This window comes from Gracilinanus agilis, chromosome 5 (assembly GCF_016433145.1).
Source record: "Gracilinanus agilis isolate LMUSP501 chromosome 5, AgileGrace, whole genome shotgun sequence".
Lineage (NCBI taxonomy): Eukaryota > Metazoa > Chordata > Mammalia > Didelphimorphia > Didelphidae > Gracilinanus > Gracilinanus agilis.
In genome coordinates this window covers 182,134,637-182,159,622 of record NC_058134.1, presented here as the reverse complement: position 1 = coordinate 182,159,622, position 24,986 = coordinate 182,134,637, and the positions used below count along the sequence as shown (strand labels likewise).

The window sequence follows — 24,986 nt, the reverse complement described above, 5'->3', positions numbered from 1 at the left end:
ACACACACACACACACACACACACACACACACACACACACACACACACATGCATCTTGAATTTGTAGATGTGATTATTTTCCTCCACAGTGCTGATCATAACTTGTCCTATGTGATTCTTGTCCATGTCCATCTATAAGTTCATCACAAGACATCTATTCCATATGCTAAGATCTGAGGGGGTCAATGGAGCTGCTGTCCCTCACCATGGCCAAATAAATACTCAGTTCATCCCCCACCCCAACCCAATTTCCTTGTAAGCATTTTTTCTCACGTTCTTTAAATTTCTTATTTGCTGCACATTGAAGCCTGTTCATCACCACCATGCACCTTTACAGTAACTCCCTTTGTTTGATGCTCATTTTCAATTCTTTGAAGATTTTAATGTGCCATTTCTTGTATTCATATAACAATACTAGGAGAATAATGGCATTAAAAGTTGGGCTTTTGTTTCTGGGAGGAGTTTAATGCCATTAAAGTAAATTTACAGTTTCCTTGAGGCAATCCAGCATGCCTTCCTCCTGTTTAATTTAGGGGCTAACATATTGTCTCTTTAGGACAAGGGGCAAGACTTTTGCTTTTACTGGAACACAGGGAACTACATTTTTTCTGTAATTTATACTCTTATGAAGATGCAAAGAGCACTGATATGTGTATATGTGTGGTATGATTTCTTTTCTGTCCTAGAGGCCTTCATTTTTATTCTGAATGGGTTTGAACTGTTCAGAAACAAATAAAACAGATGAACAAATTCAACCTAAAATTATATACTATCTGAATATACATTATATAGATATGTATAGATATAGATATAGATATAGATAGATAGATAGATAGATAGATACATAGATATGGAAATGATTGATGAGCTCTATAGATATTCCATCAAGTTGCAACTTGGATTTTGTGTTGAATTTTTCCCATTATGATACCAGACACTGTTAGGGATTTTACCTCTCTGTATTTTATGTTTCATTTAATAGTTTTTATTAGAACATCAATTATTCTATCCTTCCAGGAATCTTGAATGATTTTGATTTTATGATAGGAACACCTACTTTGAAGAGAGAACATTGAAAGCAGTATTTTGCTCTAATGAATCAAATGTTTGGTTTTTTCCTTTTTAATAACAGATAATAAAGATTTTGTATTCTCAGTCAATTTTCTATGAAGATGTGGTCTATTGTGAAATATTTTGAAAATCTGCATGTTCCTGATTAATATTCTCATTTAGGGTGGTTATAGAGGATTCTCATTTTTGTTTTCTAATTTTATTTTATTTTATTGAAACTAAGAACTCTATTTTAATTTTTTAAATTATTATTTTTATTTTGAATATTTTCTCCTAGTTACATATTTTATGTTCTTTGCCTCTCACACAATCCCCTCTAACCCCCCTTAGCCGACGCACAATTCTACTGGGTTTTACATGTATCATTGATCAAGACCTAATTCCATATTATTGATAGTTGGACTAGAGTTATCATTTAGTGTCTACATCCCCAATAATATCCCCAATAACCCATGTGTTCAAGCAGTTGTTTTTCTTCTGTTTTTCTCTTCCCACAGTTCTTCCTCTGAATGTGGCTAGTTTTCTTTCTCATAAGTCCCTCAACCTTGCTCTGGATCCTTGCATTGCTGCTAGTATAAAAGTCCATTATGTTCGATTGTACCACAGTGTATCAGTCTTTGTGTACAATGTTCTCCTGGATCTGCTCCTTTCACTCTGCATCAATTCTTGGAGGTCATTCCAGTTCACATGGAATTCCTCCAGTTCTTTATTCCTTTGAGCACAATAGTATTCCATCACCAACAGATACCACAATTTGTTCAACCATTCCCTAATCAAAGGACATTCTCTTATTTTCCAATTTTTTGCCACTACAAAGAACACGGCTATCAATATTTTTGTACAAGTCTTTTTCCTTATTATTTCTTTGGGGTATAATTCAAGCAGTGCTATGGCTGGATCAAATGGTAGATAGTCTTTTAAAGCCCTTTGAGCATTGTTCTAAATTGCCATCCAGAATGGTTGGATCAGTTCACAACTCCACCAGCAATGCATTCTCATTTTTAAAATGCAAATATCCCCTTCACATCATAGGAGTTAGGGGTACCATGACCCCATGATCTGGAAAATCTACCTAAAATTTTTGGATTTTTATGCTCTTTTTGCCAGCTTTAAATTATAACAATTTTAACTTTAAAAAAGAAATTATGTGTATTTATGATTTTAAAAGAGAAAATAAGTTGATATTATATAATATTATATATGTATATACATACGTATGTATATACACATATACATATATATATATATATTGCATTTCTGAGTTCCTGTGTCATTTGCTGGCCTTTGAGTGTCATCTCTGGCTTCTGCAAAACTCTCCAAAAATTCCCATTTAATTTCTTATGCCGACCTGCAATATAACAAAACCTCAATCAGGAAAGCTGCAATGTGGAAAGGATGACTATTACTATATGAATGGTAAAGCAAGTTTATAAATCTATAGATGCTGATGGTTACCCTTGGAGGGGTATAAATAAGATCTGAGGTTTAGTCCATGTTTTTTCCTTTATTATCTGGGAATTAATCCCTCATTGCTACTGCAGTAATATTACCCCTAGTACAGATCATTTCTGGGTATATTTGACCTAATCCAGGCCCTTTCTCCATCTTTGCTTAAGTACATTTGAGATTCCAAGCTATACTCTATATTTAGCTCAATTTTCCTTGATTATGATAATTTTTAAAAAAGTATTTGAATATCTTTTCTATTTTTCTTTTTTCAAGTGTCCCATCATTTTATTTTTTTAATTGCCTGCAAAATGATTTTAATTAGTTGGTTTTCTTGCCAAATTAAAAAAAGTTTTATGCATTATTGCTTCTTTCTATTTTTATTTATTTTATGCTTCTTTCAATGTTTAAGTTGTTTATAATTTTCCAACATCCTTCTCTGTAAAAGAACTTGATTTACAAACACGTTTATATGCTAAAGTGATATTTGGCTCTCATCTTTCTTTTCTAAGGTGCTTTTTAGGTTTATTTGATTTCCTTTTTATGGCAATTGATTTAAATCACACAAAATTCTTCATACCATAATCATTGGTGATGATGTTTTTTTCGACCTTCTATTACCTATTTTTGTTATTAATAACTTGCTTGAATAGTCAGGATTGAACTATTTAAGTTTTATGTCCTATTTTTTTTTATTTTTATCCTTTCTACTAACTTCATTCTAATTTTGATCTTTGCTCTGACAAGTTGGTGATGCACAGCTGATTCATGGCTAACTCCTACATTAGTAATGAGTTATTTCCTATGTGGGAAAATATAATCAATTTCATTTTTGAGATGTTATTCAGTGCTTGCCAGGTGTAGCAGCTACTGATCCTTTTCTTTAAAAAACATTCATGATGCAAAAGTGGGAGACTTTTGTATAGTTTACAGGTTGTTGGCCAATGCTTTACCTTATTTCTGATCCATGTTATCCCTTACATTTCTGGTCATCCTCACCTATTCCCCTTTGCATTGAAATCAAATAACTAAGTGTTTTGTTGTTCAGTCATTTCAGTCATGTCTGATTCTTCTTGACCCTATTTTTGGAGTTTTCTTGGGAAAGATACTGGAGTGGTTTTCTATTTCTTTCTCCAGCTGACTTTACATTTGAGGAAACGGAGGCAAACAGGGTTAACCGATTTGCCTAGGGTCACACAGCTAGTAAGTGTCTGAGGACAGATTTGAAATCAGATTCTCCAAACTCCAGGCTTGGAATTCTATATGCTGTGCCAGCTATCTGCCCTATATCAAGGTGTATATTGATTTAATTTGATGGTCTTATTGTGTTCTCCATAGACTTTCTGTCCTGCTTCATAATTTAAAACTCATTTTAGTAAATAAATGTCAGCCATTTCCATTGTAGAGTTTTCCCCAGTTCTTTTCATGAGCACTGCAATATGAAATAACTAAGTATGTCATGAAATGATGTTTCTTCCCCCCCCCCCCTTAGATACACCATAAAAACAACCCCTTCAATTCCTATATTTGACTCTCCAATTAGTCCCTGTGGATGATCCTTCCATTTAGTTGCAACTTCCTTCTTGTGGTTTCATTTATAGCAAATATGTTGAGATCAACACAATCCTGTTTCTTTATTAGTGATTCGACAAGATTCTCTTTTTTTTAGCGTACCAATATATGTTAAAGGTGACCATCAGTCTACAAATTATGTGGTTTTTCACATTCTCTACCTTCTATGGGAAGTTAAGGAATGTCATAGGTAGAGCACTGGGCTTAGAAGATTCACTTTCCTGAGTTCATCAGACACTTACTAGCTGTGTGATACAGGGCAAGTCACTTTACCCTGTTTGCCTCAGTTTCCTCATCTGTAAAATGAGCTGGAGAAGGAAATGGCAATCCACTCCAGAATCTTTGCAAAGAAAAACCTATGGAGTTTTGGAGTCACAAAGAATCAAACAGGACTGAAACGTCTTAACATCAAAACTCTTTTCTGAATCCTTGGTGGTCCTGTGCTTCTTTTTTAAAAAGAAATAACCCTTCCCTTCTGTCTTAATTAATTTTTTCAATTAATTTATTATATTACCATTAATTAATTAATTTGATATAATTATATAATAACATGATAATAAACTAATTATGTAATTGGTGATGATTATTTTTAATTAATTAAATCAATTCCAAGACAGAAGAAAGGCAAAGGTTAGCTAATTGGGATTAAGTGCCTTACCCAGAGTCACATAGCTAGGAATTGTCTGAATCCAGATTTGAACACATGTCATCCTGACTCCAAGCCTAGCACACCATCCACTGTGCTACCTACCTGCTCCTGATCTTGTGCTTCTATGTTAACAGTAACAGAAACAAAGAAGTTGTGGAGATATTCTTTTTTCCATATGCCATTTTTCATTATCAATGCTTTTAAAGAGACCAGGATTGAATTGTTTCCATTATTTACCCTGACTTTTTCTCATTTTCATTCTTCTTCCAGCTTTGCACTAATTATGATTTTTGCTTTTAGAAGTCAGTGGTCTGGTCATGCATTGACAGCTAATTTGGAAATGACTCCCACATCAATAATAAGTCATTCCCTGACCATTAGCATAGCATTTATCAACTTCATCAGACAGAATGGGTTTTAAATGATAAATATAACCTTTTTCATTAAAAAAAACACAAAAGCATCAGGCATCACTTCTAAACTGAATTTCTTATCCGTTCAATCATATTTAGGTATATTTACATTTTCATTTTCTGTCTTGTGCTTCCTAACACAACATATTTCTTCTCTAATTTCATGCTTCGTGATACCACCTGTTTGCCTCTGGGCCCCAATTTCTGATCAAATAAAGCATCACATAACTACCTTGTTCTCCCCATATCTAATAGGAGCAATGATCCAACTCTAGGAATGCTGAGGGAGATAGGCTTGGCAGGTCTCGCTGCTGATTAGAATGAGCTCTTTCCTTCCCCTCCTGGGAAGCCAGAGGACCACGTCTTCCTGGCGCTCCTATGTCCTGCCAGCTTGGGAAACGAGACACTTAGTCTGGCATCTGAAATCTGCTTTCCTCTCTGTGGCCAGAAAGCCAACCCCATTTCCAAATCAGTGATAATGTAAATGCTAATCCAAAAATACTTACACTTCGGAGCAAGAAAGAGTCCAGTTAAAAAGCACTACTATTGGTATGCCCTGCCACAGTTATCAAATCTACAGATTCCATGAAAATGCCCAAGCAACAAATATTTTAAACAATTAACTCAATTAAAAACTCTGTTATCTATAATTACTACCCAAGGAACTAGATACATCTCCTATTACCTCCACCATTGTCTCTATAGAGCTCAGCCTTAAACCTTCTCTGGTCAATTCTACCTGTCTACCTGCTCCACTAGTGGCTTCCACAAGGCTCTGTGGAATATGCATTCCATTGTAAGAAAACTTGTCTATATCCTTGACCTTTTCCACAAATGTTTCTTCCATCTCCTGGCTCTAAATCAAATCAAACCTAGCTTTCCCTTGATGGCACTATCACTAATGGTTCTCCAATGAAGGCTGCCCTTTCCCCCCCACTCCACTAAGCTCACAAGGAGAAGGAGGCGTTGGCATAAGCCTGGTTCCCTACTGACTCTTCCAGATCATTACTTTGCCTTTATCATTTGACAACCTCTCTTTTTAAAAGATCTCTCATTTTTCTCCTTGTACCATTCACTCTTTTTCCATCCTTATTCTTCTTCAGTCTACAGATCTCCATGCCAGTCCTCCAAGTGCCTTAATCACTTCAGTACCTGAATACATTAATTCTTTCCACCTAATCAATATAATTCTTGGTAATTTCAACATTGACTTCAATGACCCATCTCACACCTTGCTATCCCAGTTCCCTTATTCCCTCAAGTCTAGTACCTTTCAATTCTACTCCATGTTAACCACCTACCCACTCAGCAAGCATTTAGTAAGCACTTGCTATGTTCCAGACCCAACTCTTAAGAACTCCATCTCTGAAATATCAATCCCTAAAATTCTCTCCTTTAACCATGGTCTATTCTTCCACCTACTCCATGTCCTCATTCCAACTCATTTTGCTCTTTGCTTTCATTGAGATGTAGTCATTAAACTTCTCCTAAATAGTTCTCAACTATCAGCCTAAACCAGGGAAGGGAGCAGCAACATGTTAAAATTCTTGTGGATTCATTTGCCTCCTTACTCAGCATAGTTTTCATTGTGAATTATTTCATGGTTCACATTTTATAATCACTCAAGACATTCTACTGGATTTACTTTGCCAACCATCAATTTCCACTATCCCTATTATCTACTTTCTCTGTTTTCATTTCTAATCTAACCAGGGTTGCTAGGGAAAGTTGTAAAGCCATGTTGAAAATAGCTTCACTAAATATGGCTGCTATTTAATTCATCAGAATCTTTGCTGCTATCTAACAATGGGTTTTTTTTATATTATTTTCATTGATTTTCCATCATACTCCCCACTGTGAAAGTTCTAATCCTTCCCACTTTCCCCATCATTACTTGGAAAATTGCTCCCTCTCAATAGATGGCCTCATCTCCTACTTTATTACCAGGATGGAGACAATATGATACAAATTTTCCTAATGTGTCCCCAACCCACCCACCTACAAACCTTGAAACTCTTTTTTTTAACTCTTTTGTCTTAGAAGGAAACTTGGCTTTCCTTCTTGCTGTGGTTTGTCCTTACACGTGTCTTACTGCCATCCTTTCCTAATTTCTCTATTTGTTTTTGTTAATTTGTTCATCAATCCTCATGTCTATGTAGATGAGGAGAGCAACTAGAGGATGCAGTGGATACAGTGTCAGGCTTGATGTCAGGAATATTCATCTTCCTCAGTTCAAATTTGGTCTCAGACACTTGCTAGCTCCTGAACCTAGGTAAGTTTGCCTCAGTTCCTCATTTCTAAAAAATGAGCTAAAGAAGGAAATGGCGAGCCACTCCAGAATCTTTGCCAAGAAAATCCCAAATAGGGTCATGAAGAGTCAAACATGACTTAACAAAAACTCTGGAGATGGAGATACTCCTAATATTTGTCTCTATCTTCATTTCCTGAATTTCAGAGAAGCACTTTCTACTACCTACTGAAATGTTTTTCCAGGAGCTGTACTCAAAATATACCAAACTAAACTCATCATCATCTCCCTAAAACTTTCTGCTATTGCTACCTTTCCTGTTTTTTATTCTTGGTACCACCATTCTTTCAGTTACTCGTGGTAGAAGCCTTATAGTCATCTTTTTAAAAAAAAAANACCATTCTTTCAGTTACTCGTGGTAGAAGCCTTATAGTCATCTTTTTAAAAAAAAATTTTTTTTAATTTTAAACCCTTAACTTCTGTGTATTGACTTATAGGTGGAAGATTGGTAAGGGTAGGCAATGGGGGTCAAGTGACTTGCCCAGGGTCACACAGCTGGGAAGTGTCTGAGGCCGAATTTGAACCTAGGACCTCCTGTCTCTAGGCCTGGTTCTCAATCCACTGAGCTACCTTATAGTCATCTTTTGCTATTGCCTCTCAACTTAATTCATGGACTATCTCTTCACTATCTCTGGAAATATTTTCCAAATTTTCATTACCTTAACAACCATTTTATTTCAGTCACTAATTACCTCTCTCTTGGGACTGCTGAGTTCTCTCTTTTTCTGCTCTTTCCCCTCTAAAATAACAATGTAATCTTTATTCATAGCATCAATTATGTCACTCCTCTGCTCCGACAACCTGAATGGCTCTCAACACTAAGCTAAATAAAGGTAAAACTCCTTAGATTATACTCATCTTCTTTGGTCTGGCTCCAATTTGTTTTTCTAGACTTATCTCATATCACATGCTTTCTCCTGGGATTTTGTCAAATTCATCACCGAACAACCTTGATCTGCTCTTTCTTGCCTCCAAACATTTACATATGATATCCTGATACTTAGAATTCTACCCTTCATGCCCAACTTCCTTGTTTTCTTGAAATCATACTCAGCTGAAATTCATCCCCTACATTGCTTTTCCTGATCCTTTTACCTACCTCTCTGATGACTTACTTACCATACTCCACATCACTTTATTTATTTGTACTCACTCCTACTAGACTGCTGAGCTCTAAGAAGACAGGATAGTCTTAAATATTTTTTTATCTCACTGAGTTCCTAGTTCATAGAAGAACAATAGAAATATAATAAACAATACTCTACAATAAATGTGCATTGAGCTCTTAATATGTATCAGGTACTCTGTTAAGTGCTGTAGATACAAATAAGAAAGACAGTCCCTGCCCTCAAAGATCTTGCAATTTAATGGATAAAGGAACAAAAAGAGATCAAAAGCATATATGGGGAGTACCAGAGGGTACCCAACAAAGGGGCACAATAAAGATAATGATGGGGTTGAAACCAAGTAGAGCAGCAGGTAGGAAATGAAGGGATGGCTGGGATTTTGAGCCCTCTTTAAAGGGAGGCTATGAGAGTAGTTTTTTGTGCCACCTACCTAACTGTCTTCTAATCAGAGAGGCAGAAGCAACTAAGGATGTTGATAAGATAGCAAAGCTGACGTAGATTCCATGATGATGAGTTTCCAACAGATGAGTTTATCTGGTGATACAGTGTCAATTCTAGAATGAATCTAGGAAGCAGTAGAGAAAGTCGCTAAAATTTCATAGTTTTTGTGTGCATCAACATGTATAATATGATAGCATATCTGTATTGATGTATATATTTGATTTATATGAATTCAACTGTGAGAGAGAATGAGGATAGGAAGAAGGACAGAGTGTGAAAGAGAGACAGACAGAGAGGCAGAGATAGAGAGAGAGAGACAGGAGGAGGGAGGTATGGAGGGAGAGAGAGCTGTCTGCCATTCCACTCAAATGATATGCAACAAATGAATGTGAAAATGGAGAGGAAATTATTCCCTCAATTTCAGAGTTAGAACATCTCCCTGCACGGTCTATTCATTCTGTTTAGAGCTGTTGATTAGCCTTAATTGGTTGGGATGTTGATTGGTCTAACTTGGCCTTCCTAGCATTGCTGGTTAGCTAGTTGGTCTCTGGTATGTTTCCTTTAACTTCCTTGTGTTTTCTCTTGACTTATAGTGAAGCAGAAAGCAGATGAAGCATAGGTTATGAGGGGCAGTGATCATTCTAATATCACGCTTAGGTGTGAAGTTCATTCAAACATATTTTCTCCTCATCTTCAAGTTTCCTTCCCCTTAATTCTTTATCTATTCAAAAAAATCCTTACATTTTGTCTTAGAATCAATACTATATATTGGTTCCAAGGCAGAAGAATGGCAAGGGCTAGGCAACAGAGGTTAAGTGACTTGCCCAGAGTCACATAGCAAGGAAGTGTCTAAGGATACATCTCCAGGTTTGGCTCAAAATCTCCGGAACCACCTAGCTGCCCCCCACCTACCAATTAAAAAAAACCCTTACCTTCTATTTTAGTATCAACTTTAAGACAGAAAGGCAAGGGCTAGGCAAACAGATGTTAGGTGACTTGCTCAGGATCACAGACAGCTAGGAAGTATCTGAGGCCAGATTTAAAACCAGATCCTCCCAACTCCAGGTCTGCCATTCTACCCACTGTACTCTTTAGCTGTCCCCCACCCTTTATTTTTTGTTTTCTTCTTTTTGAGTAGAAATCCTAATTTCCTTTTGACAGACCAATAGCTTACAGGGAAATGTGGAAATAAATTTACATTCAATTGTTTTCAGATCTGTATGCTCTCTGACTCAGAATTATTTCTTTTTAAGAGAATCTAGTCCCTTTACAACAACAACCATTTAAAGATACTTCATGGGTGACTGAAGAGATTTTTCAAGGGGTAATTTTTACTCTATGTGATTTCTAATTTAAACATTGAGTTTAGAAGCTAATCAGTGTAACGTATTGTCCAACCATTATTTCTGAAATAAATTTTGGTCTACTTCTAAAATTTCTTTGGAATATTATAGAAGGCAGAGGCATTTATGTAAAATTTTAGTGATAAAGTCAGTTATAGGTGAAGCTACAGTGCTATTTTTATCTTATTTTGTTTTTTTCCAGAGTATTATTAATAGAAAGCTTTGTTTAAATGGAGGCACAAAAATCAGATTTATAAGGTGCTATCACTTTTGCTAATTATTAAATGTGAACTGGCAAAGGCAAAATAAAGTTCCCATTTTTTTTGCTAGTGTCAGCATTGAAAACTATAGACTGCAGAAAGTTATTTTATACAAGAGAAAGCCAGCATGGCCAACGTATTAACACTTGAATTTTCATTAGTCATACAGCCATTCCTAATAAGTGCTTTAAAAGAGCCCAACGCTACCAAATTATAGAGTATTACAATTGTTAGAGGCCTTAGAAGCATTGAGTTTTACTCATTTCTTAGGAAAAAAACAACAAACAACTCCCTACAACATCCTGAAGGCTAAAAGTGGTTACCCAGGTTTTACTTGAAGACCTCTAATAAAGGGGATTATGCAATCTGACCAGTATAGGTCTTAACAATTCTTAAGTTTTTTCTTCTATCTATCTTTTTCTTTCCAATGTTCATCCACTATTTCTAATTATTCCTTCCAGGGCCAATCAGATCAAGTATTAATACTTAGTGTAAACAACAACCTTTCAACTCTTTGTAGATGGCTATTGTGTCCCCTCAAAGTTTCTTTTATTCAATATAAGGTTCCCCTGTTCTTTTGACCATGGCATGATCAAGAGGTCTTACATCATCCTATGGATACTATCTTAGGTAGCAGTGAAAAAATCCAAATAGGTACCTATCTTCCAATGCTTTATGGTGTCTGTCAATTCTTAATGAATGAGTACAGACTAGATTGTTTTAGACTTCATCAGATTTAACCCTAAAATCGTCACTAAAAAAATCCATTGGTGGCTTGCAAGTGGCAGCCATACCTTGGTTCATCTTCAACATAAATGACTTAGGTATCGTCACCTTCTGTCTCTTTCAGTCAGCGAGAGGAGTGCAATCCACCCCACATCTCTTTGCTTTGTTTCCTAGATAGAACATTCTAATCTGTTTTACCATCACAGGTTTTAGTGGTAGGCTCTTTAACAGGAAATTTTATCTATTGCTATTAAGTCATGCAGCCAGCACTAATGATGCAAAAACCTAGAAACATCTGTAGGGTATAAAAAAAACATTTGATATCTGGATCCCTGAGCTAGTAGAAGGCTCAATTCACACTTTTTGGAACAGATAATGTGCATTAATTTGAAAGGCTAGAGCACTCTACAAATAATGTAAATGGGAAAGAAAAGGAAATTTTCATTCCCTTAAAAAGTCACATTTGTTGCACTTTAGGAAACATTTAAAAGAACTGCTAACCTAGTAGGAATTATAGTTTAGGTTTGAAAATAACCGCAGGGATGGGAAATTCTGGGTATTATCAACTGAAATGCCAAATGGCTTGCTAAATGACTGTAGACAAGTCATCCAGAATTTTTCTTTTAGTAGCACATTAGTCACAGAATGCAATTCTGTTGTTTATTTTTTCTATTATAAAACTAGCTTTCATAAATTTTTTTTGGCAGAGGAGAGGAGAGATTTAAAATGAGGTGTAGAAGAAAGAGCGTTGTCCTTAGAGCCAGGAATTCCTGGGTTCAAGTCTTGGATTCAATCAATTAAGGCAGATCTGATTCTTAAGATTTCCATAAATTCAGAAGTCATCAAAGTGCAATGGAAAGAATTGCTATGTTTCCATATGGTAGGATCATGGATCTAGAGCTGAAACAGACCTTGATCATTGATCACTGAGACCCACTCCTTCCTTTTATAAATGAGGAAACTGTAACATAGAGATTTAATAATTCTCTCAGGGTTTTACAGCTAATTAATGTCTAAAGCAGGATTTGAACCCAGATTCCAAATTCTGTTCAACATCTTGCCCCTTTGAAGTTGAGTTTACTTTGTATCTAAACCAGTTTTCCCAAGTCAAGCTTAAAGAAAAAGCATAAAGTACAAATCACTAAACGAGGCAAATAGTTCAATCATAAAGATGTCGTTTGTGAAAGACATCCTGACATATATTACTGGGATATGTGACCTCTATCTTGACAATGTCTCTTTTCTATGTACTTCATTGCAGGTTTGTGTGGTGTCCTATCTTGGTTTGTTCATGCTCTGTGTCTCATATCAAGTTGATGAACGGACGTGCATCCAGTTTGCTATGAAAGTAAGTTACAGTAATTTCCCCCTCTTATAACATTGCTCAGAAAGAAACATAGGAGTGTTTAAGCAACCAAAGACCTGCCACAACTTGCATTTTCCAGTAGCCATCCAGCTGAAGAAGCACTTTTAGAGGGTACAATTCTATTTAGATCCAGTCTTCAACAGGTCAATTTGGGTATCTAATCAATCATTCGATGAACCCTCTTACCCACGGCAAAAACTATAAAAAAACAAATCTCAGACTTTGATTAAAAGTATTAATAATTTCCAGTGACTAGATTGACATGAAACAATTGGTATCATTAAAAGAACTGCTGATGGATCTTCCTTTCTTCTTCCCAGAAATGGACTATGGGTTTGGAACATTGCACATGTCTGATATGGTTAATGTGTTGTTTAACTTGGTGGGACTGCTTTTCTTTCATTTTAAGTCCTTTGTGACAAGGGATAGCTTACTGGATATGAGGAAAGATATTTAGAAATGAATGTGAGGTATGTAAAAACAGAACACACCAATGAGGAAAAGGAAGACCCTAGAAATTCATTGACTTTGTAACATGTGTCCAGCAATACAGGATTGATCAAAAACTTTTGCTGAGTTTCAGATATATATGTATATTATATATATGAATATGTATATGTACTTCTCTATATATGTATAGATGGAAATAAACTCGGCAAAATTACATATATATATATATAACCAAATATCTCTTTAATCAGTATTATATATAATCTATATTAATAAAATACCATAGAGAAACTATTTGTTCAATTATGCATATTATTAATATTTTATAAATAATAAATTTAATTAATGTTAATTAAATATACATTAAAATATATTAAATAAATATACAAATATTTATTAGAAGGCAGAATTTCACATATCTCCCTTTATGATAGTGTTCATAGAAACAGAAAAGCATATTGGGTACATCTACAGCAGCTTATTCCAAAAGGGCATGATGAGGAAGGAAGAACATGCACGATTTGGCAGCCAGATATGTTTTCATCAGCTGAGTATATTTTTCCTCTGCTATGGACAGTATATTTGACTGGAGCAGAATCAAATCCAGGGCATTTCATTGCATAGTAGATTCTTTTCCAAAGAGTGATGTGGACACACCCTTTTAAGGGCTTAAGGGGACAGATAACACAGCATTCAAAGTAAGGAAAAATCAATTCCTACATTTCCTCCACTGTTTTAGCAGCAAAGAACAAAAAAGTCTTTTGTACTGTTGTTTTTTCTCTCTCCTGTTGTTCATTTTTCCTCTGTAAGAAAAACAGATATAAATATACTGTGTTTTTTGAATCAAGAAAATATTATAAATGCTTAATTTTAAAATGCCAAACTTTGAGAAAATAAAATGCATGAATATATATTTAAACAAATTAGAAATGATAATAAAAAATGAAAGACAATGGACTGTCATACCTAGATTTTTACATTTTACTTTCCCTTTGTAGCAGAGGTCTTTAACTTAGGATACAGATAAATTATATGTGGTCCCTGAAGTTGGATGGGGGAAAAAATCTCACCTTTATTTTCACTAATCTCTATCTTAAATTTAGTGTTTTCTCACCTTTTTAAAAAAACCCTTGCCTTCTGTCTTAGTATCAATTCTAAAACAGAAAAGCAGCAAGGGCTAGGCAATTAGATTAAGTGACTTGCCTAGAGTTATACAGCTAGGAAGTGTCTAAGGCCATATTTGGACCTAGGTTCCCTTGACTACAGGCCCGACACTTTCTCCATTGTGCTACCTAGCTACTCTTTCCTCAATTATTTAAAAATTTTATTCCTTTCTATATTGAATTAGGAAACCAGCTACTAATTAGCTATGTGACCTTTAGTGAGTCACTGACCTGAAATTTGTTTCCTTAAGTATATGTTCTTTTAAATACCTTCTAAATTACATTAATCTGTGATACAGTTTTCTGAGCTTGCCACAAATATGCTAATATATGAGAATATAGTATATATAATTTATATTAAAAATATTGTTCTGAGAAAGGATCCATCGGCTTCACCAGACTGACAAAGAAGTTTTATGACACTAAAAATGTTAAGAGTTTCTTGTTTATACCAGGGTCTACCCCTTAAAAGTAGGAACCAAGAAAAGAGATTTTATCTAGCTTTATGGCTAAGAGGGACTTCAGACATTATCTAATTCAACTTCATTTTACAGATAATGAAATGGAGGCACATAAGAGCTAAGTAACTTGCCTAAGTTCACCCACATGGTAAATAAATGAAAGAACAAAGTTTCTAACTGATGTCTTTTGACTCTCTTTCCAGTGGTATTTTTTGTTATGCACCATGCTACAGTAGGAGACTTTGGTCTCTAATTACTTCACCATAAAAGTTGACATGGATCCCTATATGAGATACATTGGAGTAATTTTTCTCAAAATGTTCTGCAAGGAACCCTAAAGCACCTCATTATTGAAATTGTTGTTTTAAATCAACCTTGAGTCATTTGTTAATAGAAATTAAAAAAGTCACCCAGGAGGACTTGACTTCCAAAGTTGATGCCAAAGTTTTGTTTCAAATGAAGGGTTCTACTACTGCAGAAAAGTCAGGCCAGGGCACCAAAGTAGCCCTGGGCTGAAATGGGCTGAAATTGGTTTCAAAAACGGTCTTGTGTAGGGGCCCAGTCTGCCAATCCAATGGGTGACCTAGTCAAATTATAGGTGCTTGTTTTCCCCAGGGGTACGTGACAAGCTGATTTCACAATGGGCTTTAAATGATCTCATCATGACCCCAAGAAAGGGCAGTAACACTAGTCTTCATTTCAGAAAGCCTCAAAAAATCATCCTGACATCTGTGTGCTAGTTGAAACTAAGACATGAGGATGAGAGAAAAAACCCTCTAGTGTCAGCCAGGTGGAGAATTCCACACTAGGAAGAACCCATTAGCCAACAGTTTTCACGTGTGATAGGCATTGACAAATACTGAGGCTGCATTTCTCTGCTCCTCAATGTGACTTTTAGTGACCCTCCTTGCCAGTTATCTAAAATACACACCACATTTGCTTCAGGTTTGAAATAATAAGCTAGAGGAACCCCTGAGTTTGAAGGAGTCCCGCAAATCCCAGATGATGGCTTCTTTGGTGCTTTTTCTGCTGTGGTAACAAAGGGTATCTCTCTTCCCTAGATATCCAATATTTGAGTGTCACAAGCAGAGGAGGCTGACCTTGAAAAATTGGGACCTTTTCTTCTATTTAATTCCAAATAGCCATTCTTTGGGTTTGGAGACCTCTTGGGGCACTTGATTGGAATGTATCATTTTCCACTCTCCAGTCTGCTTCTCCTTTTTGTTCATAATTGTCCTTAGGCTTTGTCCTTTTTCTTTCTCTTAAATGTTTTGAAAAAAAAAACAAAATAAAATAAAATAAAAAACCAATCTTCTGCAGGGATACATTTTTGGCTCCTTGGCAGCCTTTCCACTCCACCACCGGGTTTGCCCTTTGCCAAACTGCTTCTTGGGCTGTCATGAGATTTGTCTGCTGATGTCAGGCCTGCCTTGAGCTTCCACAGGCCTTATTCTCTCTGGCCTCCCCCTTGATTTTTCAGAAATGCATCCATTTTCATGTGGTTTGCAGATACATTCCCAGCAAATTCCTCAGGAGAGTATTTATGAGCAAATTACCTTGTGCCCACATTTAGGAGATATTTTGGTGGCTCTCCACTGGCTGAGGCTGAATCCTCAGCTATGCTTTAGAGGAAGTCCTTTTGCTATCCCAGCCAGAGAGGAAGGTAATTAAATTTAAATAGTACCACCCTTATCCTGAAGTCACCCTCATTTAAAAGCTGCAGTCAGGGGGCTTCTAAACAGAGATGTACATTCTGAAATTCCCTTACACCAGCAGAAGGGGAGAGAGCTGCCACTAGTCTCCAATTCTGCAATAGGTGCAGCTCTTCTTCCCTCCACATGCCCCCTTCCCCCCAGCTGGCATGTGAATCGAAAGATGGATGTTTCTTGACAGTTGCAAGACAAATATGTCCCGAGTTTGAATTTTATCAAGATATATTTGCCTGACTTTCCAAGGTCATCACAAACACTTTTATTGATGGTTACTCATGTCGTGTAGGTAAAACAAGTGGCTTCATTTAAAATTGCAGATTCTAACCCAGAAGCTTGTTGCTGTCAGATAAGTGAAAAAGACACAAAAGATAAATGTTCTAACACAAAGGAACGCAGTCCACAGGCTTATTTCGATCAACTAAATATTTTTTATTTAAAAACTTGATTCTGTGGCTCCTACATGCATGCAAATCGCCATGTGTAAGAATCAGACTCAATATATGTGGCATGTGTGAATAAAAATATATTCATTTTTAAGGGCGATGCCATTTATGGCACATTGCCTATAGGAGGCATTTACTAAAAATTAAGCAGTCTGTGATTTTAGGGGACCACATTATTTCCCATCACTTCTACAAATAAAATAAGATGGATACTTTATGTACCATAAATACTTGACCGCAACAAAAACAATGTAGGTGGGAGAGAAGGGCAACAATGTTGAGAACCAGATTTTTTTCTATTTCTACATATTGTATGATCTTAATTTTAACTTCTTAGAGTCAAAATGTCTTTTTTTAAAATCTTATTTTCTGTTTTAGTGGAAACTCTAAGACCCAAGGGCAAAGGTGAGGCAAATAGGATTGAGTGACTTGCCCAGGATCACACAGCTAAGAAGTGTCTGAAGTCAGATTTAAAATCAGGTCCTTGCAACTCCAGACCTGGCACTCTATACACTGGGCCACCTAACTGCCTCCAAACTGTTTTCATTAAAAATAGGAGACCAGAACTGTTTTCTTCCTACCACAGTTGGATATTGGGATGATTATGAGAAAATGATATGTGTAAAAACTCTTTGAATTATTTGCAGATTGGAACCAGGGATGATTATCATTATAAAATTGCTGCAGGGTATGGTCCAAATGTATGTTTTGAGAAATTTCATGCCTAAGGCAGAGGAGTGAGGAAAAGCATTTATATATATGTGTGTGTGTGTGTGTGTGTGTGTGTGTGTGTGTGTGTGTGTGTGTGTATTGTGTGTGTGTGTGTGATTTAAGTTGCAACCGGTATTAAAAATGAAAATGGTTGGTGAGAGGTAGTTAATATGCCCAGAGATGAACTCTGGGAATTCTGGCATCCCGGGACAAATTTGGGTGTGGGGTAGTGACTCAGATGTCACTCTTACATATGGGATTGAGGGAGCCTGGAGAAGGCTGAGGAACTGAAAGTCCAGGGTGTTTGAAGGGAGTAGTAGCTGAAATCCGAAGACTATGAGCCAGTTACGAAAGCAAATCGGGAGTTAGAAGAGTGATCCAGACAAGAAGGATATAGGCATTATAGAAGGAACTTTAAAGGAAGAGAGGCAGTTGCTGAATTTGAATCGATGAGGAAAGGTCTGAAAGTGACAATTAATATGGGAATTCCAGAAGGGGTGGTTAGACTTGGTACAGGTGGCAAGAGATGTGCCATCTTCAGGAGAAATATGGACTCCAGCACACATAAGAAGGTAGCATCTGAAAGGACTCTATCAAGGATCATGGATTTAGAACGGAAAGGGACTTAGTTAGAGATCATCTTGTCACTTTACAGATAAAGGAATTGAGGTCTCCAAAAAAGTACAGTAGCTTGTTCAAGGTCACAGGCATAGTACCAGTATGTGACATTTGAATCCATAGCCTCGGAATCTAACTCCAGTGATTTTTCCACTACACTACCACAGTGTAACAGGCAGTGAGTGGATAATGGATAAAGTGCTGAGACTGGAGTCAGGAAGACTCATCTTCCTGAGTTCAAATCTGGCCTCAGACACTTACTAGCTGTGTGACCCTTGGCAAGTCACTTAACCATATCTGCCTCAATTTTCTCACTTGTAAAATGAGCTGGAGAAGAAAATGGCAATCACTCCAGTATCTTTGCCAAGAAAACCCAAAATGGAGTCACAAAGAGTCAGACACAACTAAAACAACTAGACAACAGCACAATAGTGCTCATTCCTGAGAGAATGAAGTGGAAGAGTAGGTCTGAGGAGGATGGTGAATGGAAGAAAAGCTAAAGATGAGTTTATTCCTTTGGAATGGTTGGCAGCCAATGAGCCTGCAGTTAACTATTAACTATCTTCCTTCTTGGTCTCACACCCCTGATTCTGGGAATCATAAATGATAAGGGCAAGGGGCACAGTCTAATTCCCTTGGCAAGTAGCCACAAGCCACTCTGGGGATGGTGGCAGCTTAAGGTGTTCAGTTTCCTCACACTAGCTTCAGTTCTGTCTATGATTCCTTTTGCCTCACCAAGAAGCAAAGAGGAACAAGATAAGAAGTGTGATTATCTGATCTGAATTTTATTTGCTACTCCTTCTATCAATGCTCTTGGCTTTATGGGGAAACATATGGCAAAATTCATACCCACATGAAGAGAGCATAATTATTTGTAGTCTAGGTGTAAAGAAGTCTTGGGGCTGGAGCAACCTGATGTTTTCAATCTGATAATCATAAAAGTAGTACTTTGTCTTTTAGTACCTTAGCATCAACCACTTTGTATTTCTCTAGGATATATCTCAGAGGACTCCATAGTGTAAATAATCTTTGTTCCATCTCAAAGAAACAAGAATGTTTAGCAGGCTGTTTTATGGAAGAGAGAACTTGGTTTGTGTGAAGATGACAAGCTCAAAACAAAAATTTAAAATGGTGGAGATTGTGATTCTGTGATCATTAAGATGCCCTCAAATATTTGGTTTTGGCCTTAGATGACTACAGTGACTTCTCTGTTTTTAGCCCATTAAGACCACCAAATTAGAATCTGGAAATATCAGTATTTCCATCCTCCATTCCCACTTCCCAACATGTACATACTCAGAGATAGATGGTACCTACCAGTAGAGGAGGTAATTGAGATACAAATACAAACTCACCAAGGCAAACTAAGGGAGATGTAGGGTTATGCCCTATCCCAACTGCACTTGTAATAGAACACAAATTTCAGTTCTCCCAGCTGCTGTCCCAGGATGCATTAGATATTAGGGAGAAAGAACAAGTGAATAAAGCATTACGGTAGCTGAGTCTAGGCTACAAGAACAATAACAAAAAAATGTTGATTACTGTTGTTGTTGCCATCTAGTTGGTCAAGGTTTTTAACAACATTTTGGACATGATGTAGACCCCCCCTCTTCCAGGTTAGGCCCAGTCTGTGTGAATGAATGATTCAGATAAAAGGTTTTAGAAGTGAAACAAACACTAGAGATCAAATAGTCCAATCCCCACAGAAGAGGAGAATGACACTCCAGTGATTTACCCAGGATTATATGGATTGTATGATTAGCAGGACTGGGATTTTCTTATGCTTCACTGCTGCTGCTTCCCCTTAAATTTCCATCATTCTCCAGTGCCAGAACTAGGAACAGAGTCAATGGGTTTTGGGTTGGTTTTTTGTTTGTTTGTTTTGTTTTTTCTTTTCCAATTCCAGGGTCAGCATTCTTCTCACTAGGCTCGTGGTTTTCACCTTTTTTAATGGTTGTAGAATGCTTCCTCGTTCATCTTTTGCTCCCCTAGGATTAAGAACTCAATTGGGATGAAGCCCTAGAAGTGCTGGGGCAAACATAAATTAAATATGACTGCCAGAACCATATACTAAAAATGAAAAACCTTATTGATGTGGAACAAGTGGCCGCATTACTATTACTTTTGGCTAAGGTTCTGTTGGTCCTGCAGAAACTACTCCTGTATTTCCTAGTCTTAGTTCCACCTTAATATCTGGGGTTCTGGAGGTTCTGGAGGTTGGGAGGATGCTTTTATCTCTGACAGAGACAATATCTGCCTTTCAAGGTGGCCAATTTGTTTAATGTTTGTCCCTGCCAACTACCATAGCACTCCTATGTGAACAGCTCTGTCATAGATGGACAGTATTCATGAAATACACCAGCCTCTATTGAGCAATAAGAGATGGGCTCCAGGTCACAGACAATAATAAACTGGCACTTATATTGTACTTTAAGGTTTGCAAAGGACTTATCTATATTATTCTATTAGATCTATGTTTAGTTTTTTTTGAAGAACTTTTTATGTTATGAAAACCATGACTTCAGAGAGGCCAAGGAGTTGTAGGATTATAGATTTAGAGTAGAACAGGGATGTGGAAAAATGAGGACACGAATACACTATTGGTGGAGCTGTGAACTATCCAACCATTTTGGAGAGCAATCTAGATTAGGCTGAAAAAGATAAATCTGTGGATACTTTTTGACCCAGCAATAACACTATTAAGTTTATTTCTTAAGGTAAACAGGGAAAAAGGGAAAGGATCTATATATTCTGACATTTATAGCAGCTATCTTTGTGGTAGCAAAGAACTAGAAATTGAAAGGATGTCCATCAATTTTAAAAGTTGTTGTATATGATTGTGGTGGAATACTACTGTGCCATAAGAAATGATGAGCAGATTCATTTTGGAAAAACATGGAAAATCTACATGAAATTACAAAGGATGAAATGAGCAGAACCAAGAGAATATCATATACATTGACAGAAATATTGTTGGCAGAATTATTTATATATTTCCACCTTTAGAAAAAGTACTGATAAATAGAAATAAGTAAGACATAGTTTTATATATACATATATATATATTTGTCAAATGATGCCTTCTCTAATATGGGAAGAGAGGGAAGGAATTAGCGGGTATATTAATGTAACAAAAAATAACTATACCTAAATTAAAAAAAAAAAAAGACTAGCCAGGTAGCTGGATGGTACAGTAGGTCCAGTGTGTATCCTGGAGTTAGGAAGACCCATTTTTGTGAGTTCAAATTTGGCCTCAAATATTTCCTTGCTGTGTGACCCTGGTCAAGTCATTTAGCCCTGCTTGCCTCAGTTTCCTCATTTGTAAAATGAACTGGAGAAGGAAATGGCAAACCACTCCAGGATCTTTGCCAAGAAAACCCTAAATAGGGTCATGAAGTGTCAAACACACCTGAAAACAGCTGAACAACAAATAGCATAGCCATCAAGTTTGACTCTTGTGTTTTATAGATGAGGAAACAAGTTCTCAAAGAGCTTTCGGGAGGAGAGAATGGGGTTCCTGCTTTATCTATTGAATGACTTGTTCTCTCTAACAGGAAATCTTTCCTACTTTCTTTTTTGTAGCTGTTCTACTTTCTGCTGAGCGCCCTAAGTCTGATTGTCTGCGTGCTGGCAGTGGCCTTTGCTGCCCATCACTACAACCAGCTCACACAGTTGATTTGCAAAAACACCCTCGATTCCTGCCAGTGCAAAATGCCCACATCAGATCCACTAAGCAGAGCCTTTGTTTACCAGGATGTCAGTGACTGTACCAGCATCACCAGCACGTTCAAACTCTTCCTACTCATCCAGATGGTTCTCAACTTGCTCTGTGCCATGGTGTGCTTGCTGGCATGTTTCATGATGTGGAAACACAGATACCAAGTCTTTTATGTGGGTGTCCGCTTGTGCTCTCTAACTACTTCTGAAGGCCAACAGCAGAAAGTCTAATTTTTTCGCTAACAGCAGAAGGATGGGGAGGAAACAACATTTTACCAACAGTCTGGGCAACCTGAAGAGTTAAAAACAGCAATGAAGACGTTTTTTGGCACCAACTAACATGCAAAGAATCTCAATGAACCTATTTTTATATATTTTAGTAATACTATTTCTATTGCAGAAATTTTTGGTGGGAAAAAAATCTAGAAAACTATAGGATTGTAAAAGCATAGCTCAATAGATTCTCCCAATAAGCCAATTCCTGATTATCCACAGTGGAGAAGGATAATAGCAATCATTGAAATCTAAAGATAGTCCCTAATTGTTATTTTACTCATTATCTTTGGGCTTCTTCCCTATTCATTAATTAGGTAAAAATTGATATTCTAAGCCCCAAAACAAAGCATTGCAAAGAAACCCATTCTCCAAGTCCCAGAAATACTTTTCACGTGTACCCTGGGGAATCCCTTTCCTTTTGTCCCCCCCCCCCCCCCCCCCAGGGACCAGGAGCTGCTTGAGTAGTAGTTATACTGTTCCCGACAGGCACATTCATTTGGTTTTCATTTCCTGTCATCCCACAGTGAAACAGATTCAAAGTGGGGCTCATAAGGGACGGCAGGCAATAGAAGTCTGGATAACCCCCTGAGATAATCCCACTGAGATAATCCTCAAAAACTAGAGGATAAAAGCCTTATCAATCTAGGGACTAGTTACCACAAATGTATGGTGAACTGAGTTACTAGGAATTCAGTCTCAAGCAAGCCTTTCCCTGGTGACAGTTCCTCAATAATTGAAAGGAGACAATCGTTCTATTTTGAACAATCTAGATGTTGAAAAAACATTTCTTTTAAATTCTTACCTTCTGTCCTAGTAACAACTCTAAGACAGAAGTGCAAAGGCTAAGCAAACAGGGTTAGGTGACTTGCAGCTAGGTAGTGTCTGAGGCTAGATTTAAACTCAGGTCCTCCTAGTTCCAGACCTGGTGCTCTATCCACTGTGCCACCTCGTGGCCCCTTGAAGTTATTTTTTAATAATTATACTTTCCTTCCAGTTCAACGGTTCAGCTATTTTTTAGTAAATTGTTACTTATATATATATATTCAAAAGTCCACTTAATTAACCCTGGTTACAATGAAAGTGGTATTTTAAAAAAAAAAAGAGGCTTGGAAGAGCTATTTTTCTTGAGAGCTGAGTTTTACAAGGGAAGGAGATTCATAAATAACTTGGGTTAAAAGATATATTTAAACCCAAGTAGAAGGGAATATGTAACCCTATTATCTATATTCTTGGGTATCCTAAAAATTTTAGTGCAATTTTCTGCTAATAAAGTTGAAAACTGCACTAAGACTTTTGGGAAACTATCACCTTTAGGAAGCAGGGCAATATTGTATAGTCCTTACTCAAGCCCACTCATATTAATGGGAGTTGCATTTAAGCTTCTGAACCTTGTATGCTGTCAGTACTGCATGGTGGGATTCATTCAACAACCACCCACTGAGCACCTACGTGTGCAAAGTGGCATAAACATTCTCCATGGACAAGTTCCATGGACACAATTTCTTTTTTAAATTGAATTCCATACACTACTAGAGTGTCATCATTTTCATGAAGGCTCTAAAAATGGGGAGTCAGAAGTATAAAGAACATTTCCATATAACACTGAAATTTGTTAGTATGAAAGCACACATTCAAGTTGTTACTTCGGTAATTCGTCACATACTTTTCCTATTAATATTCTTAGCCAGCTACAAAATGGCAAAAATCCCACAAAATCTTTTGTGCCTTGGAAGACCAATAAATAATTCCAATGTGATTGTGAAAATGAAGTTTCTTTCTACACAATGCCAAATGTCTGGATGAAATATGAAAAATTCATTCAATATCCCAGATGTGTGCAAATATCGAAATTATTTTAGCTGGTAACACAATTGCTTTTTAAAAAACTTTTCATCCAGATATTTTGACTTTGGGTATATAGAACTTAGATGCAAAAGTAATAGAGAAGGATTGGGATGAGGGAGAGAACGAGGGAGAGGGGAGACATACACACAAACACACACACACAGAGAGAGAGAGAGAGAGAGTAGCTCAGTGGATTGAGAGAACCAGGCCTAGAGAGAGAAGGTCTTGGGTTCAGTCACTTACTAGCTGTATGACTCTGGGCAAATCACTTAACTCCCATTGCCTACCCCTTACCACTCTTCTGCCTTAAAACCAATACACGCTATTGATTTTAAGATAAGGATTTTCTTTAAAAAGGGAAAAGTCTTCTAGAGCTAGAAATTTGATAACTGAGATTGTCTATATTGTACCAAATACCCTGAAGACAAACTAAATAACGACTCACATTTATGTAATATTTTATGCTTTGAAAAGTGTTTTCTTGGGGTCAGCTAGGTGGCTCAATGGATTGAGAGCCAGGCCCAGAGATGGGAGGTCCTGGGCTCAGATCTGGCCTCAGACACTTCCCATCTGTGTGACCCTGGGCAAGTCACTTGACCCCCATTGCCTAGCCCTTACCACTCTTCTGCCTTGGAACCAATACACAGTACTGATTCCAAGACAGAAGGTAAGGGTTTAAAAAAATAAATTTAAAAAAGTGTTTTTTTTTCCTCACAACAATGTTGAGAGGAAAGGGGCAAGCATTATTGTCCTCATTTTGAGAAAAAGAAACTGAAGCATAGTATTATTTGATTATCACAGAATCCCACAGTTTGAAGAGATCTCAAAAACTATATATTTCTGCTTCATTCTGAAAAAGGAATCCCCT

At 36.9% G+C, this 24,986-nt stretch overlaps 1 protein-coding gene across 1 annotated transcript in view; it reads left to right on the top strand.

The window, feature by feature from the left end:
• SSPN (sarcospan) overlaps positions 1-22,228 on the top strand; it is a 49,539-nt gene extending 27,311 nt beyond the window's left edge. Inside the window, exons 2-3 of the mRNA XM_044678551.1 lie at positions 12,618-12,704; positions 21,863-22,228. Coding sequence (XP_044534486.1) covers positions 12,618-12,704; positions 21,863-22,228 — 453 coding nt within the window. The remainder of the gene's footprint in view (positions 1-12,617; positions 12,705-21,862) is intronic.
• Positions 22,229-24,986: the final 2,758 nt, after the last annotated feature.